This window comes from Ictalurus furcatus, chromosome 27 (assembly GCF_023375685.1).
Source record: "Ictalurus furcatus strain D&B chromosome 27, Billie_1.0, whole genome shotgun sequence".
NCBI lineage: Eukaryota > Metazoa > Chordata > Actinopteri > Siluriformes > Ictaluridae > Ictalurus > Ictalurus furcatus.
Window position 1 is genome coordinate 1,154,969 of NC_071281.1, and position 25,032 is coordinate 1,180,000.

General features: G+C 41.3%; 1 protein-coding gene across 5 annotated transcripts in view; it reads right to left on the reverse strand.

The window, feature by feature from the left end:
• Positions 1 to 237: 237 nt before the first annotated feature.
• scml2 (Scm polycomb group protein like 2) overlaps positions 238 to 25,032 on the reverse strand; it is a 25,740-nt gene continuing 945 nt past the window's right edge. The window contains exons 2-14 of one of the 5 annotated variants that reach the window (XM_053617033.1): positions 24,424 to 24,663; positions 24,253 to 24,327; positions 22,936 to 24,167; positions 22,566 to 22,654; positions 22,031 to 22,274; positions 8,390 to 8,661; positions 7,587 to 7,698; positions 5,666 to 5,869; positions 2,971 to 3,147; positions 2,649 to 2,774; positions 912 to 1,148; positions 505 to 659; positions 238 to 363 (exon numbers count right to left, since the gene is read on the reverse strand). In XM_053617033.1, coding sequence (XP_053473008.1) covers positions 238 to 363; positions 505 to 659; positions 912 to 1,148; positions 2,649 to 2,774; positions 2,971 to 3,147; positions 5,666 to 5,869; positions 7,587 to 7,698; positions 8,390 to 8,661; positions 22,031 to 22,274; positions 22,566 to 22,654; positions 22,936 to 23,134 — 1,941 coding nt within the window. In that variant the 5' untranslated portion in view covers positions 23,135 to 24,167; positions 24,253 to 24,327; positions 24,424 to 24,663. Of the gene's footprint in view, positions 364 to 504; positions 660 to 911; positions 1,149 to 2,648; positions 2,775 to 2,970; positions 3,148 to 5,665; positions 5,870 to 7,586; positions 7,699 to 8,389; positions 8,662 to 22,030; positions 22,275 to 22,565; positions 22,655 to 22,935; positions 24,664 to 25,032 lie in introns of all 5 variants that reach the window. The other 4 variants (XM_053617031.1, XM_053617032.1, XM_053617034.1 and 1 more) reach the window with 4 other exon arrangements.

A 25,032-nucleotide genomic window follows, 5' to 3' on the forward strand; every position in this document is an offset into this window, starting at 1 on the left:
CGTCTCACGCATGCTCGACGGTTTGCTTTATTTTATGATTGTTGTTGCTTGTTTTTCCAATGTTCACACTTCAACTCATTCAGCTCAACTTTTTCGAGACGAGGGTTTGGTGTTTACGTCAGCTCCAAGCAAATCCATCTTCATGTCCTGGTCCGGTTCTAACTGCAAGGGGACTTCATGTGCTCGGACGCCCCCCGCTGGAGGCCGAGTGCGTACGCCGTGCTCGAGTGACTCCGGCTACAGTTTGCCCTGTTTCAGTTTTTCAATATGATGGCACAGTTTAAGAGCAGGACCCAGCTTTAGGCCCATGTACTTCATGATCATGTCACTTCGCAGCAGCATTAGAGCCTTGCCATCGATCTCCTGCAAGCAGAAAACAGCAGAAAGTGGAATGCTATTTAACAAATGTGTCTTCATTCCAATGAATTCCCTGTAAGGCGTTTAGAACAGGTCTTATAATAAATGGCAGAGACATTTTATATCGTATGTGTATACAGCGCCTACATGCTTCCTGAAGAGTTCGGCGTGCGGCGCTAGGGCCTGAGGGTCTGCGTCCCGCACAAACTGCATCACTTCCTCTATGCTCCATGAGGACGGGCTCCTGTTGGACGCCTCTCGCTCAGCTGTCTGGTGATCTGGACCGGTGGTAGAGCTGGCAGCTGAACGAACAAATACATACACACATACACACACAAGGTCTATGAGTATTGTTCCACTTGCACTAAATATTAAAATAAGTACAGCTGCAATCAAAATGACGCGACCCCCAGTGCAAATCAGGTTATTATTAAATTCGTCTGATCTGTAGCATGATAAAGTACTACCTCTAGTGTGTAAAAGGGATTACGGGAATATTTTTGGTGGCATAACATTCAACTTGGCATAAAAGTAAATGTTAGTAAATCTCTTACATAGCGTACCTTCCACTCGTCTGAGCATGCGTGTGGTGGCCAGCTCAGATGGGTTGGAGGTGACCCGGCGCAGAGGGGGTTGCTGGGGAGCGTAGTGCGGGCTGTTCCCGGCTGGATTGCGATGCTCGGTTGTACCGCGCAGCGTGGGAGGCCGAGATGGCGCAGAACTCGTGTCCATGGGCTCCTCAGAGAAATGCTGCTCAGCAGAGACACTGTTTTCCGAGGGGAGAGTTTCTGCTGAGAAGAAGCAGGGACCGGGGAGACAGGGGACCAGACTGAAGTATGTACTTACTTTGGACCAAAGTACATTACAGTACTACAGAGACCAAACAAAAAGCAATTTTGCGTCCATACGTCGATCAATGTGAATCACCAGCACATTATGAAGCATGTTCACGGGACAGCCGAATTACATACCCTCACAAACCCCATAAAAGGCAAAGCTCTCAGAGAGCTGAAAACAACGAAATGACCACCAAATGGTGAAAGAGCGCCTACTAAACATGGCACGTGCTAAAACTTCACGCAATGCAGCGCAACCGGTACCGCGTATTGACCGCCTTCGACACACACTAGCCCTTCCTTCTGTTATAGGGTGCCATCACTTTCTTTTGTGTCGTCTTATTCGTTTTCATTTATGGTTGTTTTTGTCGGATTGTTTTTACTGATATGAAACGGCTACGTTTCACAAAACGATCGGTACATCTCTGCGTGTGATTCAAATAAACTAGGCCGTGTAATCCGTGCATAAAATGACACAAACTCGTCAATTACACGACTTGAAGCTGCTGAACTAAGTTTCACGATGGCGAGTCTCCTAATACGTGAATTTACACAAACTCGGGAGCTCTCGCAGAAAATAGAAAGCAGCACACTGAGCGGTTTTTGGATGATTACGTATACACACACCACCACCAAAAAAAACCCACCACCAAACCAAAGGCTGTCAAAGGTCCTACAACGTCTGTGGCACTTAATTAGGTAACAATGTGGGTGCTTTAATTAAGCATCGGGGGGCTGCGTGAGGGATTTGAAATGGATGAATACAGAGGCACTCGTCGCTTAATGAGGGAAAGAGAGGCGGCGAACTCTTGCCACGGGCTTTTCAGCTGCAGCAGCAGGAAACACTCTATCCCGCCAATTAACTTGAATGCTAATGCTAGATACTGTAAGAGGCACTGGGGTGTGAGCCCAAAAACACCATTCATTCGGCTCTGTGTTAAGCTGTGAGGTTTAGCAATGTCTGGGGTCGGCTTCCTGAAACGTTCGTACCGCTAAGTACATCGTTATCTCGTTTGCTAGAACATTCTTTAATTTAATGAGCGTTTCCTGAAACCCTTCGTAACTAACGTAGGGTGTAAACTCGCTCGTAAATTAACAAGTAAACTGTTATTCTGCGCTTAAATGCAGTTCCACCCGAAACAGACAGAGGTCACTAATTTCTATATGAAAATCGTCCGGTTATATCGAGTAAGTGCGAGTCATTGCCCTAGTGTTAACTTGATTCATTCATTTGCGTGGCTTACATCAACTTACGTACTTAACGCTCGTCCTTAACGTCTTCGTCACTCACTAAGATTCATCGTTATCGGGAAACTCACCCATGATTGGTTCTATAGAGTCTACAGAAACCCAGCTGGCTTACATGCAACCAACAGAGACATCAACAAACACGTCGAGCGTCCATACTTTCGCTCTCTCCCAACTCTCAGACAAACAAAGCCAGTATGAGTATACCTTCTGAGGAGTGTGTGTCTGTCCTCGGTGGGTTTGTAGGAGTCGGCGTGCTATAGGCGGAGGAGTCTCTGGTGAAGCGTCTGCTACCGCGCACTATAGACAATGCTTCCGACGTCTCCTCCTTCACTGCAAGACGGACAACACAACAATCGTCATTTATTACTTACTCGCAATTAAGCAACATTCTGTAGGGTCAAAAACATCCGCGTTTCCATCAGCGTCCTTTGATATTCTGACCAAATGTACGGAATGTAGACAATATACATAGTTAATATTATGACGCAATCTATTAAAAACCCCGTTAACATTCTCTCTCACTCACCTGACTTGCTCCTGTCGTAGGCGTTGAGTGTGCTAGCGGTGAGTGGATTGAACGGCTGGCTGCTGAACAGGTTCTCCGACTGCAAATGGTGGCACAGGGTCTCGAGGAAGCGCAGCACGAATGAGGCGCTGGAGGCTCGAGGTAACTTCACATAGTGGATCCCTCCGTCAGAGCGAACTGAGAAAGTAGGCGAAAACATCTCTGTATTTCACACGGACTTCACGTAATCGAAACCCAACAAACAAAACATTTATTTAACAAAGGGAGAAAAAAAAATGTAGCACCGTTGATAGGGTGGAAGTTTTCCGTAACGACACGTTTATTGAACCTTTGTTAAAGGAGTCTCCAGTGTGGACGGGACGGTAACGCTGTAACTTTCGAACGGACAGCGGACGTGCGATTTTGCGGTTGCTGTCGTACGGACATCCGTCTTAAGAGAGAACGCGAGGGAACTGTTTAGAGCTGCTATAATGTAAGCGACATCAGGAACTAACTAGTTTTTTGGACGTTCCAAAAATACAATTTAACTACAAACTGATGAAAAGCACTTATGGGAAAACACGAGTTGTTTTCCTATACCAGCACACCCGTCCGTCTTGTTATCCTCTGATCTGTATCCACACTGACACAACACACACCGTATAATGCCTCCATCACGTACTTCCTTTAGCTTGGCTGGAAGCACAATTCACTAATATTACCGGCTGGTAGAGTGATAAATATTTATTGAAAAGGTTTTACGGTTTCAGATCATACATAATGCAGGTAACAGTGTCCTCATTCGAGCTGTCTTTATGTTGTATATCAGAATCTAAACACATAATCTTTAACGAGCTTCTTGAGCTCGGAAGGTTCGGAACGTTGCGAAATTCCAATCCCAGCACGGCCAAGCTGCTACTGCAGTTCCCTTAACCCTCGACTGCCCAGTCGTATAACTGAGATCAAACGGAAGCTGGTCCGGATGACGGCGTCTGCCAGATGGCGTGAACGTAAAGCGGAACTGGACGTCGCAATGCGTCGCCGCAAACAAATCAAACTCCCAAATGTATGGTTTTTCTTCTTCTTGCAATTCCTCGTTTGTAAGTCGCTTTGGATAAAAGCGTCTGCTACACGAACGTGACTCGCTCCGTCTAAAAACTGCCAGAATCGAATAATGTTCGGGTTAGTTTAGTGCATGTAAACTAGACCTGTCGCAGTTTTTTACTGTCAGGAACACAACTAATGACCAAGTGTATTTATTTACTTCACGTCCTATTATTCCACTTTTACAGCACAAACAAGGACGAGCAGTCCTGTAATAATGCAGATATTTACAAACTCCAGCGTATAGAAATTTACAGAACAAATTGTGGCTTTGATACATGAAACATCACTAAAATACAATAAATACACTAACAATCATTTACCACGACAGTGTGAACTACAGAAAAAAAACATATGTAACTAAAGTGGTGTTTTATTTATGAGTTATGTTTAATTCATTAAAAATAAGTTATTATTTATTTATTAGTATGTGCTACACGCTCTTTTCATGTACAACCGGTAACACCGTGAACATGCTGCACACCTACACGCACATCACGGCTCAGTTTCACTGCCACTCGGTTTTCCTTACACGTCCACGCAAATGCAATTTCCACATGCTTCCCAATTCAGGAGAAGCAACGCTAATTCGATCTCATTTCTGGAGAAAAAAAAAAAACTGTTTTGCATAAGGACATGATACAATCCCATGCAAATACTCACTCACTCACTCACTCGCGTTCAGTAAGCACTTTATCCTGCAGTCGATCCTGAGCTTATCCTGGTACACACCCTGGATGGGACACCGTTCATTCTTACACTTATTCACCCCTGGGGTAATTTCTCTTCGCCAGCATTCCTATCGCCATGTTTTTTTTTTCGGAGATGGGAGGAAACCAGACAACCCGGAGGAAACCCTGATGAGAATAGGAAACTCTACGGAGAGCTGAACCCAAGCTCGGGGTCGAACCAGGGACGCTTCCCCTATGCAAATAAATGTCTTTGCAAATGTCATTTGAATTTTACTGAGCTAGAGCAGTTTGTGTAGCCTATATTTGCATGTAAACAAACAACAAACATTTGAACTGACGATGCGTGTATAGTTACACACATTATACTTCTTTTGTACTTGAATTCAGCAGCAGTTATTAGGCCCTTTTATCTGTTCGCAATATGAGGGGAGATTCCTTTGTCACTATTCCCAGTCTTCAATTGTGAGGGTTTGGCTAAATTAAGGAAGCAGACCATCACAACAGATGGCCACACCAACACACACACACACACGTAAGTATATGCTTCCCCCCTGGGAGAAGCCCCAATCTAATGCTCCTAACCAGGTTACACACAATGTCATTCTTGATTACCATCAGCGCTGCCCAGACAGGCTTCCTTTCACAAACACACCACGAGCTGCTTTCCTTTATAAGATTTTCCTCTTATTAATTCGTACGGACACATGAGCTTTCCAAATCTCGTATCGGCACAGACAAGCAGACACAATTTTATCTAGGAAAGTAATATAGTCGTATTTCATAAACGCGCCGGCTTGGCGGTGTACGGAATTCGTAGTCGAGCGTGCATATTTCAGCTCACGCAACGACTATATTGCGACTGTTTAGATTTAATTACGTGTTTAACACCCACACCCACACACACACACACACAGTCCTACCTCGGATGATCTCTCCGCCGTCTGACTGCGACTGCAGGAAGCTGAAGAGCGTTTTGGGCTGGTACGCGCAGTCCACACATGCTTGCACGGCGTGCTGCAGCACTGTGTTCACCGGGCCGGGCCCGAAATGATCCGGCAGCTGCAGCATCAGCTTCCGGTCCAGATGTGGGCCGCACTCGCCGTGCTTATTCACGTACACGCACACTGAAGAAGAGAAAGACTTCGCTGTGAGACGAGATCGACTTCGCCGTCTAAACAGTGCATGGCAGATTCCGGTTCGAAAAATTCCAGCGGCACCGGTGGGAAAACCCTCACTGGATTAATGAGCACGGTAGCACGTAATTGCAGTCGTAATTAACGCAATGTTAGGACAGCTGTTTCCGTGTTATTCATTCGTTAACCCCAAGCAACAAATACACGCTCTGCCTCCACTGGTGGCGCTTTTAGCGTAAACGGCCTTAAAGGTCACACTGATTAACACAGGAGTGCATTAAAGGCAGCGGCTTCATAGGGGTTTCCTCTTTTAAGTATTGTTGCCCGTGGTAACCAACCATACACTACAGATGCAGCAGGTTTAAAATCCAGTGCTGCAGTCAGGTTTAAAATCAGTCAACACCACATATATTCAAACTGAAGACATACCTTAAAATGTCAATTCAGACAAAGTACGCTTTCTTAAAGGCCCTCGGATACTAAACCTGCCTGTACTGCATACAGTGCAGACTTTACCAGTAACGCTGCACTTTCTTCTTTTCTTTACGTACGGAAATTATGCTTACACTGAAAATCTTCACATGGGTTTAAAAAAAACTTACATATACATATACATATATATATATATATATTTCTATTTACTATTTATATTCACTCCGCCTAGTGTATAGTAACGGGTTTGCACTTCGTACATAATGCATTACATAATATATAATATATATATATAATATATATATATATATATATATATATATATATATATATATATATATATATATATATATATATATATATATACACACACCTAGACAAATTGTGCACAGGGATATCGTTGCTACACTGTATACAAACTGGTATGAGAGTGAATATACACACGTATAAAGAAGAAAGGTAATGGAACACAGCCGCTCCTCTATAGGTCAACGGTTCTCAAAATGGGGTCCTGGAATTAGAGCCGGGGGGCGGGGTGTTTTATTTTGAAAATCACAATTATCCAAGATTTGATCTAATGTGTCATGTTCAGCTTTCAGTAGAAAGCTCCCTGGCTGTAATAAATACACAACCTGTTATTGTATGTATTCATAATGTTCAGGAAATACATCTGCACTGAACGGGTCCATGAATTTATTTTTTTTTTTTTAACCAAAAATGTTTGAGAACCCTGATACGGACAATAATTTATGGTTCTACGTCCTTGACACATTCTTATCGTTTACATTTACGACGTTTGGCAGACGCCCATATCCAGAGCGACGTACGATTAACTAATTTTTAGATCAGAAGTCCAACGTCCTCACCACTGCGCTACCACTTCCACTTCCCACTTCATCATGTAGACTTTTCGGTCAAAGTGAGTGATAATTAGAGGTAAGAAGTTCTTATCTTTTTGCCAGCCAATTTCTTTTCTCATTTGGTCCTCGGTAAAAACACACTCTCGTGAATCAAGATGAACTCGGTGGGAACTCGTTGATAATGGGGACAAGTTTCTGTGCAGGCTGGGGAGGACTGTCCTCAGTCTGGACGGATGTGGATGTATGTGGACTGGCCGTTTAAAAAAAAATAATTGTGGTTTAAGCGTATAACGCCAAATTACTACAACTAGAACTTTAGTGTTGAAATACAAACAAAAGAGAAACATATTTCACCAACTGTATGGGAACTATATCAAGGCCGTCGCATATACACACGTGAAGAGGCAAGACGTTACCTGTGGTCAACACTCCGGAGTCTTTGGTCATTTGGAGACTGGAGAGTCGGCCATCCGAGACAGACGAGGACAGAGACGGACTGGACAGAGGAGGAAGGGCTCTCGGTTTCCTCTGGAGAGACATGGACAGTAAAAACGACGTCAGGAGAAAACAAAGGCCTGGGTTTGACTATCAGCAAGCCACGGTTAAAATTGGGAAATCTGTTTGACTATTGTTAGTCTCCTGTGCTGTGCTTAATGAAGCGTTCAGAAGGAAATGATCCTTCACTGTGAATAAACACTGCATTTGGATAATCCCTCCTGACATGCTAACCAACATTTAGTCTCATTAGCAAGAGCCTAAACAAAACAGTACAACTCCTTTCTGTTCAGTTATTTTATTCCCTCTGTAAGCACTAACGCTTGGTTCTGATTAACTCGGGGTGGGGGGTTTGGGTGTGGGTGTGGCGTCCTGTTCTTTTTACTATTAGCAAACAGTCATCTAAAACTAAAACGGTCATTCTTTTGTCACATTTACAAAGAGAAATCGTTTTCTTCGTCTTCTTTTGGTCTGTAATATATATATGCCAATCTCTCGCATTCATAACTGCCTTAAGGAAACGTCATAGTCTCATATTTACTGTCGTAAAATATTTACGCTGTATTTCCTTTGTAGATAAATTGTCAAATCGCCTACAAACCCTGCACGTTTATTTCTTTTTTCCGCTCAGAGTCATGTTATAAAAATGCGTTTCATTGCGGATGGATGAACGTTTTTCGACATCGTTTGGAGGGAAGCGAGTTAACCCTCCTGTGACTCCTACCTTGCTGCCAGGTTTGGGTCCTCTCTTTTTGTGCAGCCTGGGCTCCAGGTGTTCAGGCTCGACGCTCTTGTGCACGCTGCTTTGCGTTTGCGTCTGTCCGTTCTGTATGGCCTTTAGCATGGCGATGGTCTGGCTCTTGGGACGGCGGCCCCGCACGCCCTTCCTGACGGGCAATGGGGGCAGCGGGTGCGGAAGCTGGTACGGGGATTGCATGGAGCGGCGCCACGATCGGGACGGGGACAGCGAAGGAATCAGGCTCTTAGGGAGAGCACCTGCAGCAAGGAAAATAAGATGAATTAAATATATATCTAATTAGCATATATCTGATTTTTTGTGGGTGTATATACATATATTATATAAACACATATACACAGTATAGTACGTACATATCTACAATAATGTTCAGGTTTTTACAGGCTACTACAGCGAATCTGATTGGTCAGAAACTTTTACGCATACTTGCTGATATTAGAGGTCGACCGATAACCGGTGGCTGAAACTATCGGCTATCTGCAAAAAATCCACATCAATAGTGTTTGCGTCGGTTACAGGAGCGGCTGAGAAGGAGCCGAGGTCATTATACAGTACGAGAGCGGCCTCTAGAGGCGAAATAAAAACTACCACTGACCAATTTTGTTGTGTTATTTGAAGTGTTTTTTTTTTATTCATTTTAGATGTCTGTATTTTTATTTGTTATCTGGAGTGTTACTTTTTGGTTCTGTTTGAATGTATATCTTTTATTGACTTCAATATTATTAGCTAATAGTTCATATATGTTAATATTTATTTCACTGAAAAAAAGCACAGTACATTTTCAGTGCTGTACACGGTACGGTCAGTGCTGTTTCTTTTTGCAATAGAGTTCAGCAGTGTTTTCCTCCGAGTGTTACGTTCTCATTCAGTATCAACTTTAATAACTTTAATAATAATCGCTTGATTAATCGGTTATCGGTAAAATCCACTATCGGCCGACCTCTAGCTGATATGGCGAAGTGTAGCCTTTATTTAACATTCAGCCTACAGAAGGAGTCTCCAGTGTCAGCACTTTGTAACAGCCAGTACGTTTTCTGCAAAGGACGCAGGAGTGTGTGACAGGACAGTTAGGCGGAGTTCTCTGCTTGCGCTCCCAAACAGGACTCTCTGCGCATTATAACAGTCGCGTTACTGGTCCGTAATAAGTTACTGAGCAAGCACACGTAAACAACATGCCATCATCATTGACAGTGCTAACCCCAATCACCTGACATACAGGTACACCCGTGTTGGGGGTGGGGGGGGGGTGGTTTCCACACCTTGTCGGCATGTATTACATCAAAATGCACTCATCAGCAAACAGACAAGCCTGTTTACTCCCGTCGCGCTTTTCACACGGTTTACCGTGTTTGTGTGACATGCAGCTGTAAGCTAAAAAAAAACCCACCTAAACAGACATATGTTTACTGATCTTATCACCAGATTCTCTCTCTCTCTCTCTCTCTCAATCTCTTTGTTCCAAAAAATTTCCCAAACAAAGCTACAGTCCTTTGTCAACGTGAATCGTTTGATTCCAAATTGAACGAACGCAGATGTATTCAGTGGGAATGGTTTCATTAGGCTATTATGTAAAAAAGAAAAACAAACAAACAAACATTTTTATGAGGAGAAAACACTACTGGAAAACAAAAACGTCAGAAAATTAGCGTAGAGTAAATCCAGCATCTAGAAATGCAGCCGGTTGTTCATCTTAAATTCATCAAAGCCTTTCATGGAGAGACCTGATGATAAAATATTAATCTCAGCTCCAAGCTTTCTGCCAGTACTAATCAAACAACTCTGATGCCTTCAATTCCTTGCCTTTCTGGCCCACGTCCACACACACACACACACACACACACACACACACACACAGGACGACCGAGGATCAGATATCTGCAATTCAAAGTGTCAACCAATCCATCAATGAAAGGTGCAAAATGGCACAAGGAAAAGCTTTGTGGAAAACACACAAAAGCACCCTTTCCCCCTCCTGTCCTCTCTCTCTCTCTCTCTCTCTCTCTCTCTACCTCTCCTCTGTCTCTCACTGCTTTCTCTCCTTTATTGGCTCTGTACACCGCATCGCAAATGAGATCAGATAAAGTGCTCATATTTCAGCAAGGCTGAAAGGGCGCCTAGCTTCCCTAAGTACATCTGGGAGCGTTCGTAGGGCGCTACACATGGTCGCCTCCCCTGAGCTTTTCTCACTCCGGGAGAAAATAAAGGCAGGGAGAGAAAGTGGACGAAGAATGGGTGAGTGTTTGCTCTCGTTCGAAGGGTCAAGTTCATCCCGGGAACACGTGAGCGAACCATTCAAAAGGTTGGACTCACTGTTACAATGAAGACGTCCTTTTATTCAAAACATAAATCAAATGTTTTTGTAGCTACTATGCACGACTAATTCTACATCAACAGTCTATAAATAAAAAAAAACAAAAAAAAAAACAATAAGATCCGTCCAGCCACAAAGCAAACCTGATTCTTCTCCTGACTCTGGGATCCTCTATGGAAACAGATCGTATGTCTATTCATTCATCATCTCTTGATTACAGAAACATGTGGCGTCAATCAGGCCTTTCACTGAATGACCCAGCGACCTCCGGGTCACGAGCGGAGCTGGCGATGTCCAGGCGCTAGGCCAAAATCGGCCCGATGCGGGCCCTGAGGGGATTCTGAACCCTTCTGGTTGGGGGTAGGGGGGAGACATTCGAGTGCAAGCGGGGTAATTAATCCATTCACATCTCATGCTACACTATTTCCAATTTGCCCTGCTTGACGACTTGTGCTGCCAGACCATGGTCCGATGAGAACTAGAACCACATGTTGTGTGTGTGTGTGTGTGTGTGTGTGTGTGTGTGTGTGTGTAAAGAAGGGAATACTACCTGCCTCAGGCTTCTGGTGATTAAATGAAACAAGGCAATATGTTTAAGTCAAAGACAGTGAATGTCTGAATTTTTTTTTTTAAACATACCACCCTTATAAGCTCTCTCATTTAAATAAATGCAAAAAATAAATAAACAAATTCTGTCACTGATCAATTGCAAATGTCATGAAAAGACACAGATGTTAAGGTCACAGCAGCTGTAAAGTCTCGTTGTTGTTGTTGTTGTTGTTGTTGTTTTGAGGTTGACACATCCAATAACTTTATCTAATGATGCATTTAATAATACATTTGAATAAAATCTCCTAGTGCACGTGCAGCAGAAACACACGCGTGTATATGTGGCTATTATATTCCAAGAGAGATGTAAACCAAGCTTGTGCTAGATGTTAGGAATATTATGGAAAGTTGTACAAATAGAAAAATGAGAAATAACTGTAGGGGAATATAAATGTACGAGTTGGATGAACACTGTTAAATGTACAGGCAGAAGCTCGGCTTTTCTTCTCAGAGCAACAGAAAGAAAAGAAGAAGAAGAAGAAAAAAAAAACCACAACAGAACAAAAGAGGCGAAAAGAACCGGATGCTCGCGGAATAACTTACCCGAACTTTCAGCTTTAGTCCTCTCCGACTCACCAGCCGTGTCTGCGTGTCCTTATGGGGCAATATTTAACAACCTCGACGCACTTTTTCGCCCCGGTTTTTACCCCCGGCTGCGACTTCACCTCCCTCAGAAACAGCAGCAACAGCGGAGTAACAAAGCCCGAGCCGGCGCGCGCGCTGAATGGGCGACGCGTAATTAGCATGAGGGCGGGGTTTGAGGGGGCAAGTGGGCGGGGCCGCGTGATGCAGTGGGCGTAGTAATAGCAGTCAGAGAATTTATTTCCATTTAAACAGAAGGGTATAATATACGGTATATATTTTATACTACGCCCACTGCAATCACGTGACACTGACACGCACATATATATGTATATATATATATGTATGTGTATATATGTGTGTGTGTATATATATATATGTATACACACACACACACACACACACACACACACCTATTGCTTCAGTCATTCATTTCAATACAACAGTTTAATTAATTAGTGCACATATCTACACTTTATCCCAATTATAGTCAGACTGCTGTCTGATGTCTCCCATCTTTTAAGACTTTAAAATATATATATATATATATATACAACACTTTTTCCTTTTTCTAACTGTAGTTATACAAGTAAATTCAGGTTGATGTAAATCCTATTTTATGTCACGGACAGTTGTAAAAAGCATTCCAACTGTGTATGGTGTGTGTGTGTGTGTGTGTGAAATGATATCATACAGGGTGCACGGTGGGTTAGTGGTTAGCATGTTCGTCTTATACGTTCGTCTCACACCTCCAGGGTTGGGGGTTTGATTCCCACCGTGGTCCTGTGTGTGTGTGTGTGGAGTTTGCATGTTCTCCCCGTGCTGCGGGGGTTTCCTCCGGGTACTCCGGTTTCCTCCCCCAGTCCAAACACATGCATGTTAGGCTGATTGGCGTGTCTAAAGTGTCTGTAGTGTATGAATGAGTGTGTATGTAATTGTGCCCTGCGATGGATTGGTACCCTGTCCATGGTGTACCCCGCCTTGTGCCCGATGCTCCCTGGGATAGGCTCCAGGTTCACCGTGACCCTGTAGGATAAGTGGTATAGAAAATGGATGGATAGATGTGTGTGTGTATATATATATTTATATATAGCAATATATCCATATATCTTCTTCTTCTTTTTTTTTTAATTCACAAAAATATTCTGCTCTCATGGAAACAAAACCTGTGTTTGATGAGCGCAGAGTATTTTTGTGAATTTCTTTAACAAAAAAATCCAAAGTTAAAGAATAAAGACAATTTTTCGCAGCCTTCTTGGCTCATATTTACCATGGGTGCCAATATTAGTGGAGGGCGCTGTATGTATATAATGGTGGTACTGGCAGCAGTCTAATGCTTTAGATGTTACATCTGGAATTTATCAAAAAATTTATATTACACCTCTCCCCTCCCTCCAGAGCTATGGAAACACACCGCAACCACGCAATTGCTGTTATTACGAGACATGTATCTCATTAATATCAGAAAACAACTCATTACTACAAGAAAATAGTCTTATATACTAAAAGAAAAGCATATTCTTAGTATGAGATAGATAAAATAGTCATATAAAAACAACATAATAGATTCTGACAAAAATGCACATTTGGTATAATGAGTAAGAAAAACATTTTTTTAAATAATAATAAGATTTATGTACTAACAAGATGCATGTTTTGTGATGCTTTTTTTTTTTCTTCATCAGGTGTGTCCTTATCCATTCTCCCCCCAATACTGAGGGCTGCTAAAAAGCGTGGAAGGGTAAACAGATTGTCTGTAAACTGGTACAGATTATAGCACCCCCCAACTAAGAAGGTGGACCCTTAGGGTAAAATATGTAAGTCGGAAAGCAGAGCACCTCCTGTTGCCTGTTGTTTTTGGATAAAAAGCTAAAAAAAAAAAAAAAAAATCCCTGATTGAAGCCGACTGAAACAGAGACGTGTCTGTTTGAGGAGGGGTAGGTGGGTAAAGCTGTTAAGGGCTCTCCAGACAGCTCTTGGGAAGAGGGGGTGGGTGGTGTAGAGGGGGTGGGTTTCTGTAACCCAAAGCCTGATCCCAAATCCCAAGAGAACTGGCTGATGGACAGCTATAAGCAGGCGAAGAAAGCAGGCAAAAATGGCGCAATGTGACACAGTCCTGAAGTCCTGGATGAAAAGAAGTCGTCTTAACCCTTCCCGATTTTAAAAGGCCAACTCGACAGAAATCTCAAATGTGTATTAAGACAACGTTCCCTATCTGCATTATTCTCTACGGAAGTGTGAAATCTAGAGCAGAGGTGGTTGCATATCTAACGTAAACAAGAAAAGCTTGGCAAAATGAAACACAAAGAAATGACTCCAAGACAACAAGAAAAGGACGTGCTTTCAGTCTACCGATAACGATAACGATAACGAGGGGGATTGTAGGATTCAATCAATCTTACACTCGAGTAAAAAGAGAGATTAAGATCAGTTTAGGTAGACGTATTTCCTTTAACTTTCCTAATATTGAGATAATTCACTGTATTAAAGTAGGAGTTGTGAAAAATATATATTTTTTGATTAATGAGGCAAAATGGTGAGGATTTTTATGATGTTTTTATATCGTTAAAAGCGCATACACGATTACACACTGAAAACAATCCTTTCCTAAGATTTTCTCTTTTAAGAATTAAAGGACGAGAGTTTCGCTGATGAACGATAATTCCCTTAAAACAAATGGCTTTTTGAACAGATTCTGTCCATCACCATAAATAACCAGGGAACAAATCGGGACTATTAAACGCGCTAACGAGGTGACACTGATGACCCATATTCACACTTAAACCAGCTCATGCAAAATGCATTAGAGAAGCAAATTCAGACGCCCTCCCCCTCCCGTCACTGCAGTAGAGGTTCAGAAGTAACACAGAATTCAAATTTGCCTATAAAATACTAAAAAAAAAAATCATATTTTAATTTGATATATATATATATCTTGGTTTTCTTGCATACTTATAATAAATATATATTAGTAATATTGTCAATATTGTTAAATCAAATTCAACAGCATTGAACAACTCAACATGATAAAACCCAGAATTATCTAAACCTCTCTCTCTCTCTTTCTCTCTCTCTTTCTCTCTCTCTTTCTCTCTCTCTCTATCTATCTCTCTCTTTTCTCTCTCTCTCTTTTTTTTCTTTCTCTCTCTCTCTCTCTCTCTCTCTATCTCTCTCTCTTTTCTCTCTCTTTTCTCTCTCTCTCTCTCTCTTTCTCTCTCTTTTTTCTTTCTCTCTCTCTCTCTTTCTCTTTCTCTCTCTCTTTTTTTTTCTCTCTCTCTTTCTCTCTCTCTCTTTTTTCTCTCTCTTTCTCTCTCTCTCTATCTCTCCCTCTTTTTTCACTCTCTCTCTATCTCTCTCTTTTTTCACTCTCTCTCTCTCTCTCTATCTATCTCTCTCTTTTTTCACTCTCTCTCTCTATCTCTCTCTCTATTTGTGGTTGCAGAAGAAAAAGTGAGATTTCATCAACTTTTAGAAGACTGTGTACATACTGTTTGAAACTTGTTGGCTTATTTTATATTCTTCACTCCTTTGTGGGTTTTAAAGGCAACTGGAAGGAGATTTATTTTAATTATCTATTTATTTATCTATTTATATATATGTATATATGTGTATATAAATTTATTTGACTTTTTCTCTTTTAGGGTCATTTGCAATGACTCTGAGGGACCGAAATAGGTCGATGTAGCTTTTAAAAGCTTGTAAATAAAAGGCTTTTGAAATTCAAAATTGAATTCTCTCTCTATCTCTCTATCTCTCTCTCTTTCTCTCTCTCTCTCTCTCTCTCTCTCTCTAAGCATAAGCAGCAGAAAAACGATCCCATTTGCATACTCATATTCGCTCAGTAATGAGGATAAATGATGACACTTACGTTGTGGCACAGAAAACACACAATCCTTGACTCATTATTACAAGGATGTGTTTAGAATAGAATGGAGAAATGATAATAATATACAGTATATTTACACAAACAATAAATCAATTCATATTATATGTGCAATTATGTTACTCCAGCACAATGTTGTCTGCACTGTGTTTTATCATACTGTGTGTGGATTATTAGAACTGGCAGTTTAAAAAACCTGTTTAAAGTCCAAATCAAGCATTGTGCTAAGGGTAAGAGCCCCACTTGCATGTATCCCCAGGTCACTATCAAAGAACTTACAGCCCTGAGCTGGGTCACTCCATGAAAACTGCAGCCATTTACACGTATATAAATCATTCGTAGTAAAACAGAACATTGCAGTGAATATTGTTCAATATCATGATTAGCGTAAGGAGATGTACACAAGATAATTTCACCGTCATCCTGTTCCTAACTAACGTCTTTCTAAATTCTCCCCATGAATTAGTGACGGAAACTGTGACATTCCTTACCTTGCCTAATAAAGTCGTCATTTTCTTGCTCTAACTCCTGCCCTTTCCTGGAATAAACGTCGTCCTATTTCAGTACAGAGGCTACTTTACAGTTATCTATGGGAATGGTTGTTCAGGATCACAGCCCATTTTGTGGGCGGGGTCTTTTAATCCTTTACTGCATGGCGTTGCCGTATGGCAACAATGAATATTTCTGCAATTTTTCAATACGCAATAATACAAAACTACTATTTTTCCAGGAATTGCTCTCAAAATTTGTATACATTTTTCACTATTTAGGCAAAATTACTGAAAGGAAAAATAATTTTTATACTATATAACACTATCTGAGCTAAGGTTACATACATTTTTTGTCATTTAAACAAGTTTATACATTTTGAGTATTTTGTTAAATGGTAAAACATAATCGTTGCCACATGGCAACAAAATAATAATGGAACGCTGATGGAACTGCAGTATGTGTGTTCATGAATCGGCACAGGTCTACAAAGCGAACACAAAGACTTCTCTAATGGTATATATTTAAAAAATTTCACATTCACGGTAAGAAAAAACTGTTGTAAGTTTCAGACATTATGCAGTCGCACCTTATTTTCTAAATGTTATGTTTCAGGAGAAAGAATGAAGAATTCACGAGAACGAATTCAAAAGATACTTCACCCCAGACATGTTTAGATCTCATTTTTTGTATGGATTTTGAGTGATTAAATCCATCCACATACTTTTTCCACCTTTCTAGAAGAAATAACTTTGAAATGATTACTAAGTGGTGAAAACCTCTGCGACTTATAGTCTATAGAATGCACTGGAATTGTAATCTCATACATTTTGTGTTATTTTTGACTATGTGATACTTTTGGCCATTGTTTTCAATTTAAATAAGAATGTATTTTTATTACTTGAACTAATTAATTAATTTTTTTTGTTGATGTAAACGTCATAATTAATACAGTAGAGGGTTAAACGCTGTTGTGAATGTAACGGTTGTAACTTAAGATTATAAACAAAATCAGCATTTTAAAGTTTGTAGTTTTATCGCGTTACACTCGAAACAGCCGCAGTCTTATTCCCAAGCTTCAGATTTCCAACATTCAGGCATGATGTGTATCATCTGAGAGTACTTACAGATCCCTGCGATAATCATCCAACATGGCGGATGCAAGCGTTGTGACAATCTGTGATGTTCGTGTCCAGGTAAGTTACCCCCATGTTACACCCGCGAAGTTTCGTGCAGGGTATCATGAAGTCCCTCAATTAATAAATATTGCAACTACATTATCATAAAAACCATAAAAACGGATCTGGTCTTACCTTAATGTCTTCGTGATTCACTCTGTACACAAGAAAATCTCGACTTCGGTGACCTCGATCCTCCTTTTCGATTGGTTCGAATTGTTGATTAAGTTCAAACTTCTGTTAATGTTATTTATCGACTTGTCAAATGCAGTCCTATAATTAAATCGAACCCTTGTTGAGAAATCCATTGTTATTTTCGTGTCCGCAGTAAATGTGAGGCCTCATAACTCATGTTCGAGGGGAGATGTTATCTTTTGACCCATATGCCGTTATGTCTGACGGTAACGGGTGGGAGTGTTCTTCAAAATTCCTTTTTCTGGAATTTTCCCCTCACACAGTCGGGCTGCAGTTTTCATGGAGTGATCCAGCTACTATTACAAGATTTACTTGTCATGTGACTGAAGTATTTATCATCCTGAAGGCCCTTTTTTTCTTTCTTCCTTTCTTTCTTTTTCCTTCCCTTCTTTCTTTTGTTGGTTCTTTCTTTCTTTCTTTCTTTCTTCAGCATGCAAAGTACAGTATATATGGCCTGTGGAAAAGCTGCCAGACTGATTTTTGGCAAACAGCCCAAAAATGCCCAGAATTGTGTTTTTCTGCCAATTACATCCTTGGACACCTCTGTTAGACTACTACCTCAAGGAAATTTGATATATTTCTTCCAAAAAGGTGGCTCCATGCTATAAATAAAGGCACGCTTCATGATCATATGTATTATTTTATAGTTTATTTAAAAAAAAAAAAGGAGCTGCTTTTTGATAGGCTGCTGGTGTCAGAATTCAATCTTTCAATGACTTTTTCTCACTTTTCACTATGGCATTATTGGTAAATTATGTAGTATATGAAGGTTGTTTTCTGTGAAATCCAGTCCTTTCTTCATCCAATGTTAAATGCGATGTTAAACACCATGCGCTAGATCTACAACTTGGTCTACAACCAAGGCCGTAATGTTGTTGGTTTTTTTGTTTTTTTTAAAAATATCATTAGGTTTAGTTTTTTTCTTACCCAGCTATACCACTTCAAATGAAAAATATACACATCCACCTTCGCTGTGTAGAAACTTTTAAATAAGTGAACCAGCACCCAGGTGGTGCAGCTTTTAACTGCAGGAAGTGTGCTGCAAATTGCTCAAAGGAGGAAGAACTGATACGGAGCCTACAAGACACACATGACCACCACCGCCATCCATCACACTCTACGCGTTATGGTCAGTTCACATCAATTACCCCTGCTTGCGCTTGAGGAACCGTTCAAGCACGGGGCCAGCAGGCAGAGATAAAGCCGTGCGCTCCTGATTTACGCCCCACTGGGAAACACGGATATGTGCGGCTCAGCCAAGAATGCGTGCTAAGTGTAGCCTGTTAAGCATACGCTGTTAAAAAGATTTAGTGGCGAGGCATTAGCTTTTGATGAGGCCATTTCTCTATTTCGGTGAGGAAATGAAATCTGTAATAAGAAGAAGAGTATATTATTTTTATCCCATTCCATCGTTTATTTAAAGCCTCACACCTTAACACTGATTCACAAAGTAATGATAATGACAAAAGAAAACTCTTCTTTTCTTTTCACTCTTGCCCAACTGATCTATAAAATGTCAGACGGATTGTGCTTGTGTTTTTAGGATCACTCACGAGTTCCGAAAGAAGGTGTAATATCAGCTGCCTTATAAGAGTCGGAAATGATTTCTTTAGAAAATCGGTTGAATTGAACTGTTTTAAAGAGGCACTAAATCGAGTACATTTTAACCGTGCATGGTAAGGGTTAATACTTTCTCGCAGTACACTGGCATAATTGACTTCTCATAGATTTTCAATCAGTAGAAGGAAATGACTTATTTTATCGCTGTCTGTTATAAGATTAATCCGGACACTGTTGGGTTTCTGTGTGTAGAGTATCATACAGCACAGACAGCACAACTAAAGTAAACAGACAGCACAACAAACATTTTTTTTGATACTAAACACTGTATACAACTGCCACAATACAATTAGAACAATGTAATCTATTAGGCTAGGTAAAAAAAATAATAAAAAAAACATTTGAAAACTGTAAATTCTTAAATCCCTGAAAGTCTATTTTCATATGAGCCATTAACCACTACATCACAAATACATCACAAATACATCACAAATACAGTTGAAATCAAAATGATTCAACACACCAGTGCAATCGGGTTTAGTGTTAATATGTTCAGACTTTCAGATGTTTACGATGAACAAATCAAACAAAAGCAACAGAAATAGTTCGACACAACGAATGCTTCAATGGTTTTCCCAAATTCAACTGAAAATGCAACTTATAATGATTTCTCCAGTCTCAAAATTATTCACCCCCTTCATGGCGAGCATCTTTAGTACTCAGTAGAGCTCCTTTTGCTGTTATGACCTGCTGCAAACGAGATGCAGAGCTTCTGCAGCATTCCTGAGGAATCTTCTCCCGTTCCTCATGAGCAGTGGCCTCCAGTTCAGTAATATTCTTGGGTTTGCGTGCTGCAACCGCCTTCTTCAAATCCCACCTGAGATCTTCTATGGGGTTCAAGTCAGGTGACAGTGATGGCCCTGTAGAATCTTCCAGGACTTCTGTAAACAAGCCTTGGTGGAGTTTGAGGTATGTTTGGGATCATTGTCCTGTTTGAAGGTCCAATGATGCCCAAGCTTCAGATTCCTCACAGACAGCATGATGTTTTCTCCTAGGATTTCCTGATACTTCACTGAATCCATCTCGCCTTCCACACGCTGCAGGTTTCCAGTGCCAGAGGATGCAAAGCAGCCGCAGAGCATCACCGAGCCCCCACCATGCTCGACTGTGGACAGAGTGTTCTTTCTTCATTCTTCTTCCTCCAGACATACCGCTGATCCATCGTGCAGAAAAGTTTTGTTTCATCGCTCCACAGAACAGAATCCCAAAACTTCTGTGGATTATTTATATGATTTTGAGCGACTTTTCTTGTGCTTTTGGGTCAGTAGTGGTGAACGTCTTGGAGTTCTGGCATGGAAACCTTCTGCGTTTAGTACGCTCCTTACTGTGCTCACTGAAACCTCAGTGCCTGTTACACCAAGTCTTGCTGCAGGTCTTTTACAGTCACTCGAGGGTTTTAGCTTCCTTTCTCTGCCCGGTCCAGATATTTCATGCATTTCTGCACCTGGTGCAACTAATGAAGCCCTTGATTGGTTGTATCAGGTGTGCTTGAGACAACACCTGTTCTGCATATTTGTGCTGTTGTGAAGGATTCTGTTCAAGGGGGTGAATAATTTTGAGACTGGAGAAGTCATTATAAGTTGCATTTTCAGTTGAATTTGTGGAAACCACTTGAAGCATTCGTTGTGTTGAACTATTTCAACTGTTTCAGTTTGATTTGTTCATCACAAACAGCTGAAAGTCTGTACATTTTGACAATAAACCTGATCTGCACTGGGGGTCGAACTTTGATTGCAGCTGTAAATTCAACACGGGTACCCTTAAAACAGGCAGGAATTCTTTTTTTTTTTTTTTTTTTGGTCTCTGTAGTGGAAGCCTTTACCAAATGCTGAATAGCAGGACGTGAGGCTAGCATTTGGTCTTATGTGTACAGTAATTATATGGCAAGTGATTGAGCACGGATAGGTGTGAATGCGAATATGGTTAGAGAAAAAAACAGAACAAAGAAAGAAAGGCAGAAGAGAGAGAGAAAGAAAGAGAGATCCAAGTGTGACAGATTCACACCTCTCCTGCTAGCTGAAGGTCACAGATGCAGGTACATGGAGACTGCTTAAAGTCTCAGGAGATCATTATTCTTATTATTCAGTTATTCATATTAAATCATACTGTATTATTCATTAACGACTATGAATTTTAATCAGTGACTACAGTAAAAACTAGTAAAGAATTGCGAAGAATTGCAGTTACAAGTGTATTATAAGCTCGGGACCTCCTGATGAGGGGTTTTACTTTCATTTATTTTATTTTTCATGTATGTTTTGTTTTATTTAAGGTTATTTTTCTCTTTTTTTTATTTCAATTCATTCATTGAATTCATAGAATGACTCAACAAATCAAAGATCTACAGTGAGGTTGAAAAGTCTGAGACCGCATTGAAAAATCTCACTGTTTTCTCTCTCTCTCTCTTTTTTTCATTCAAAATTGGAAATAAACACTACAGTAACTGAAGATCTAAGGCGACTGAGCAATATTCTACCCATTCAAACAATATAAATCAATGATAAATAATTACCTACATAAATGTTGAGAGTAATTAGAATATAATGTTAAAAGTATTGTACTAGAGGACCCTTCACATTTTTTTTTAAATTCTTGGTCTACTCGTGATCATTTCTCTTTTGTAACAGAGATGTTTATTTTGAACAATAAAGCCAATTCATACACCAGATTCGGTTAAGCGTGGACCTCTGAAAGGAAAATCGAAGCTTTTGTGCCATCTAGTGGAAAGCAAATGTACTCACAACTGGTCCCAGGTGGCTGGAGGCTATGGTTGGTCAGGTGACACCAGCCGATGGGAAAGATGTCCCTGGAGTAGTACTCGCACCAGTAGTCGAAGGCTCCACGCCAGCCGTCGAACATGATGAAAACCTCGTCTCCACGCACCTGTCCGACGGTAGCTGGGCAGATCAGACACGGGTTCTTCCTGTCCACTGCTTCCAGCTTCATGCCCACTTTGAAGTAGTTTCGCGACGGCTTGAGCGGCTCCTAACGAATCGAAGCAAGAAATAATTCAGTAAGAATAAACATCTTGCACAATTTGGTCACTAACATTGTCCTCCACATATGTTAATGAATGATAACGCTCGTCCAAAGATATAGTAATACCTTTTCATATTGAATTACCGGCACATTCTCAATAAAGTAATATATCCTGAACAATATATCCTGAGTGTAAAATTTGAATCATATGATGCTTCGGGTGCTATGAGCAGTGTGTGTCTTTGTTAAAGTGGAAATAAAACCGATGCCACCGCCTTTAGTTCCAAATAGACCCACCTTTTTAAACGCCGGGGCTGGTGCTATCTCCGCTCCACTTAACGTTCTTAACAGGAACACGGGCCAGGATGAGGTGTTCATCCGGAAACCTGAGAGGAAGCGAAACAGCATCACTAATTACAGAGAGATGAGTTACAGTTACAAATCACTACCGCTGTATGGCTCTATTAAGAGGGATAGATATCAGATATGAAGCTAAGATAGATCACGATCAAGTATACATACATTCCTATTGAAGAGCTTTACCTCTGAGTGTTATAAAGCACTGAGACTGGTGACTCCTTCCTTGAAGAAACGTCTCCTTACAAAAGACGCCACTACGACAGCGAGTAAATATGGTTTCGGATGTTGTGTCAGATGGGGATCGTACCTAGCGGTGGCTGCAGCATGTCTCCACTCTTCTCACACGTGCCGATTGGCTGAATGTCTGAAGAGTCGACCAGACGCCAGAAGTCATTGGTGCTGTCGCTGCCGTCCAACCGCAGGCGCAGACGTGCTCCCATCAGCCCCATCACAGTGGCGATACACACGGAGGTGGAGTTCCGAGGGTCGTACGTCTCCACTTTCATACCCACTTTGAAATCATTTGTGGGACGTATCCTGGACTGGAGATATATTTTTTTAAAACCCTTTAAAGTTTGAACTCATAGGCTAACCCAGTGTCTGGAAAGCCTACTGACCACAAGGATGCATTGCAAGAGATTACAGAGACGCGTTCTGAAATAAAATAAAGATCCATCAGACAAATTTGGGAGTTCTAAAAAAAAAAAAAAAGCAATGCTCACAGAGCTTTCAGTAAAGAATAGCCACTAATCCTGATCGGAGAAGTGTACTGAAGACGTTCGTAATACAGATAATTCCACTGAATATAGCGACATCTATGGGTTTTGAGGGTTCATAAAGGTTAATATTTCCAAAGTTTTAAGAGAGAATCAGCACTAACGATGTAAATATTATAATATTACATAAATATTCCATCCATCCATCCTATCTTCTATATACCGCTTGTCCTACTGGGTCACAAGGAACCTGGAGCCTAGGGCATACAGCAGAGTACACCCTGGACAGGGTGCCAATCCATCACTGGGCACAATCACACACACTCACACACCCCATCATACACTACGGACACTTTAGACACGCCAATCAGACTACCGTGCGTGTCTTTGGACTGGGGGAGGAAACCGGAGTACCCGGAGGAAACCCCCGCAGCACGGGGAGAACATGCAGACTTCGCCCACACAGGGCAGCGGTGGGAATCGAACCCCCGACCCTACACAATCCTACCCAAGGCCCAGAAGATATTTTTCAGAAACATCATTTCAAGCAGAACATCAAAAATACAATAATGTAGAAAGTACACACTCTCAGAAAAAGGGTACTAACGTGTACCACTGTCTTTTGTGCTTTTAGTATGTATCTTTCTATGCTTGGTTTGTGAGTCTGGATTTGTTGTCGAAATGGATTTACCACACTAGCCTGCTCGCTTGCTTTCTAGCACCACAGCTGGATCGAATGGATCGAATCCTACCTGTCTAAAACAGCTGGGGGGTGCTGGCATCGATGAAGTCTCCTTTAAATAATTCTCCCAGTTGAATGGCTCTGGGAAACACCCGAGAGAGCGTAATAAGCATTAAGTGGTTTACAGTACATTAGGTCGGTTAAAGTTAAAAAGACAGGACTGTACCACTGTAAGTAGTCAGTAGGGGGGCGGGTACATCACTGCCACCCCTTGGTTTATCTTGTTTACTGTGTTTTGTGTCTGTGAAAGAAACCAAATTCAGTTTAAAGAGTTTCAATAAGGATTGCATTTTAAATAAACTTTAAAAAAAAAAAAAAAAAAAAAGGGTAAGGTTACCTTTCTGAGGTGTTTTACCCATGATGTCATCAGGCACCTTGGTGACCAGTGGAAACGTGCACGTAAAGAACTCCAGATGGCTGCACGGATCAAAGCATTTTCTCGCACAAGTCAGTGATAACTCACAAAGAAAATTGGCTCCAGCTGAGATAGTGTGCAAGCTGACAAGGAGTCAGGAGACGTCTTCCTCTCTTCTGTGCGTCGCTCCCACGAAGGAACGGTTTGAGAAAACAGAGAGAACTGTAACATGGGGACGGAAATGCGACAGATTAACAGATGATCAGCAGTCTGTAACAGAGTGCTGATACTGGAGACTCCTTTCGTAAACGTTAAACAAACGTCTCCTTACAGAACACTGGTCAGTCTGGGAGACCGAACGGGATAACGTGCCCGTCGTGTTGGTGTGGAGAAAACAGAAGTCGCAACTGCGTAAGACTGACTCTGAATAAATTCCGAAGAAAGAAGTCGTCGTCATATTTTCTAATCTGAAGCTTCCAGAATTGTCAGAGCTGCCGTTATGGAAAAATCAATCGACGCATTCCGACCAATCAGAACGGAGAATTCAACAGCACGTCATATAATTGGAAACAAACTATGCGCTTGTAGTTA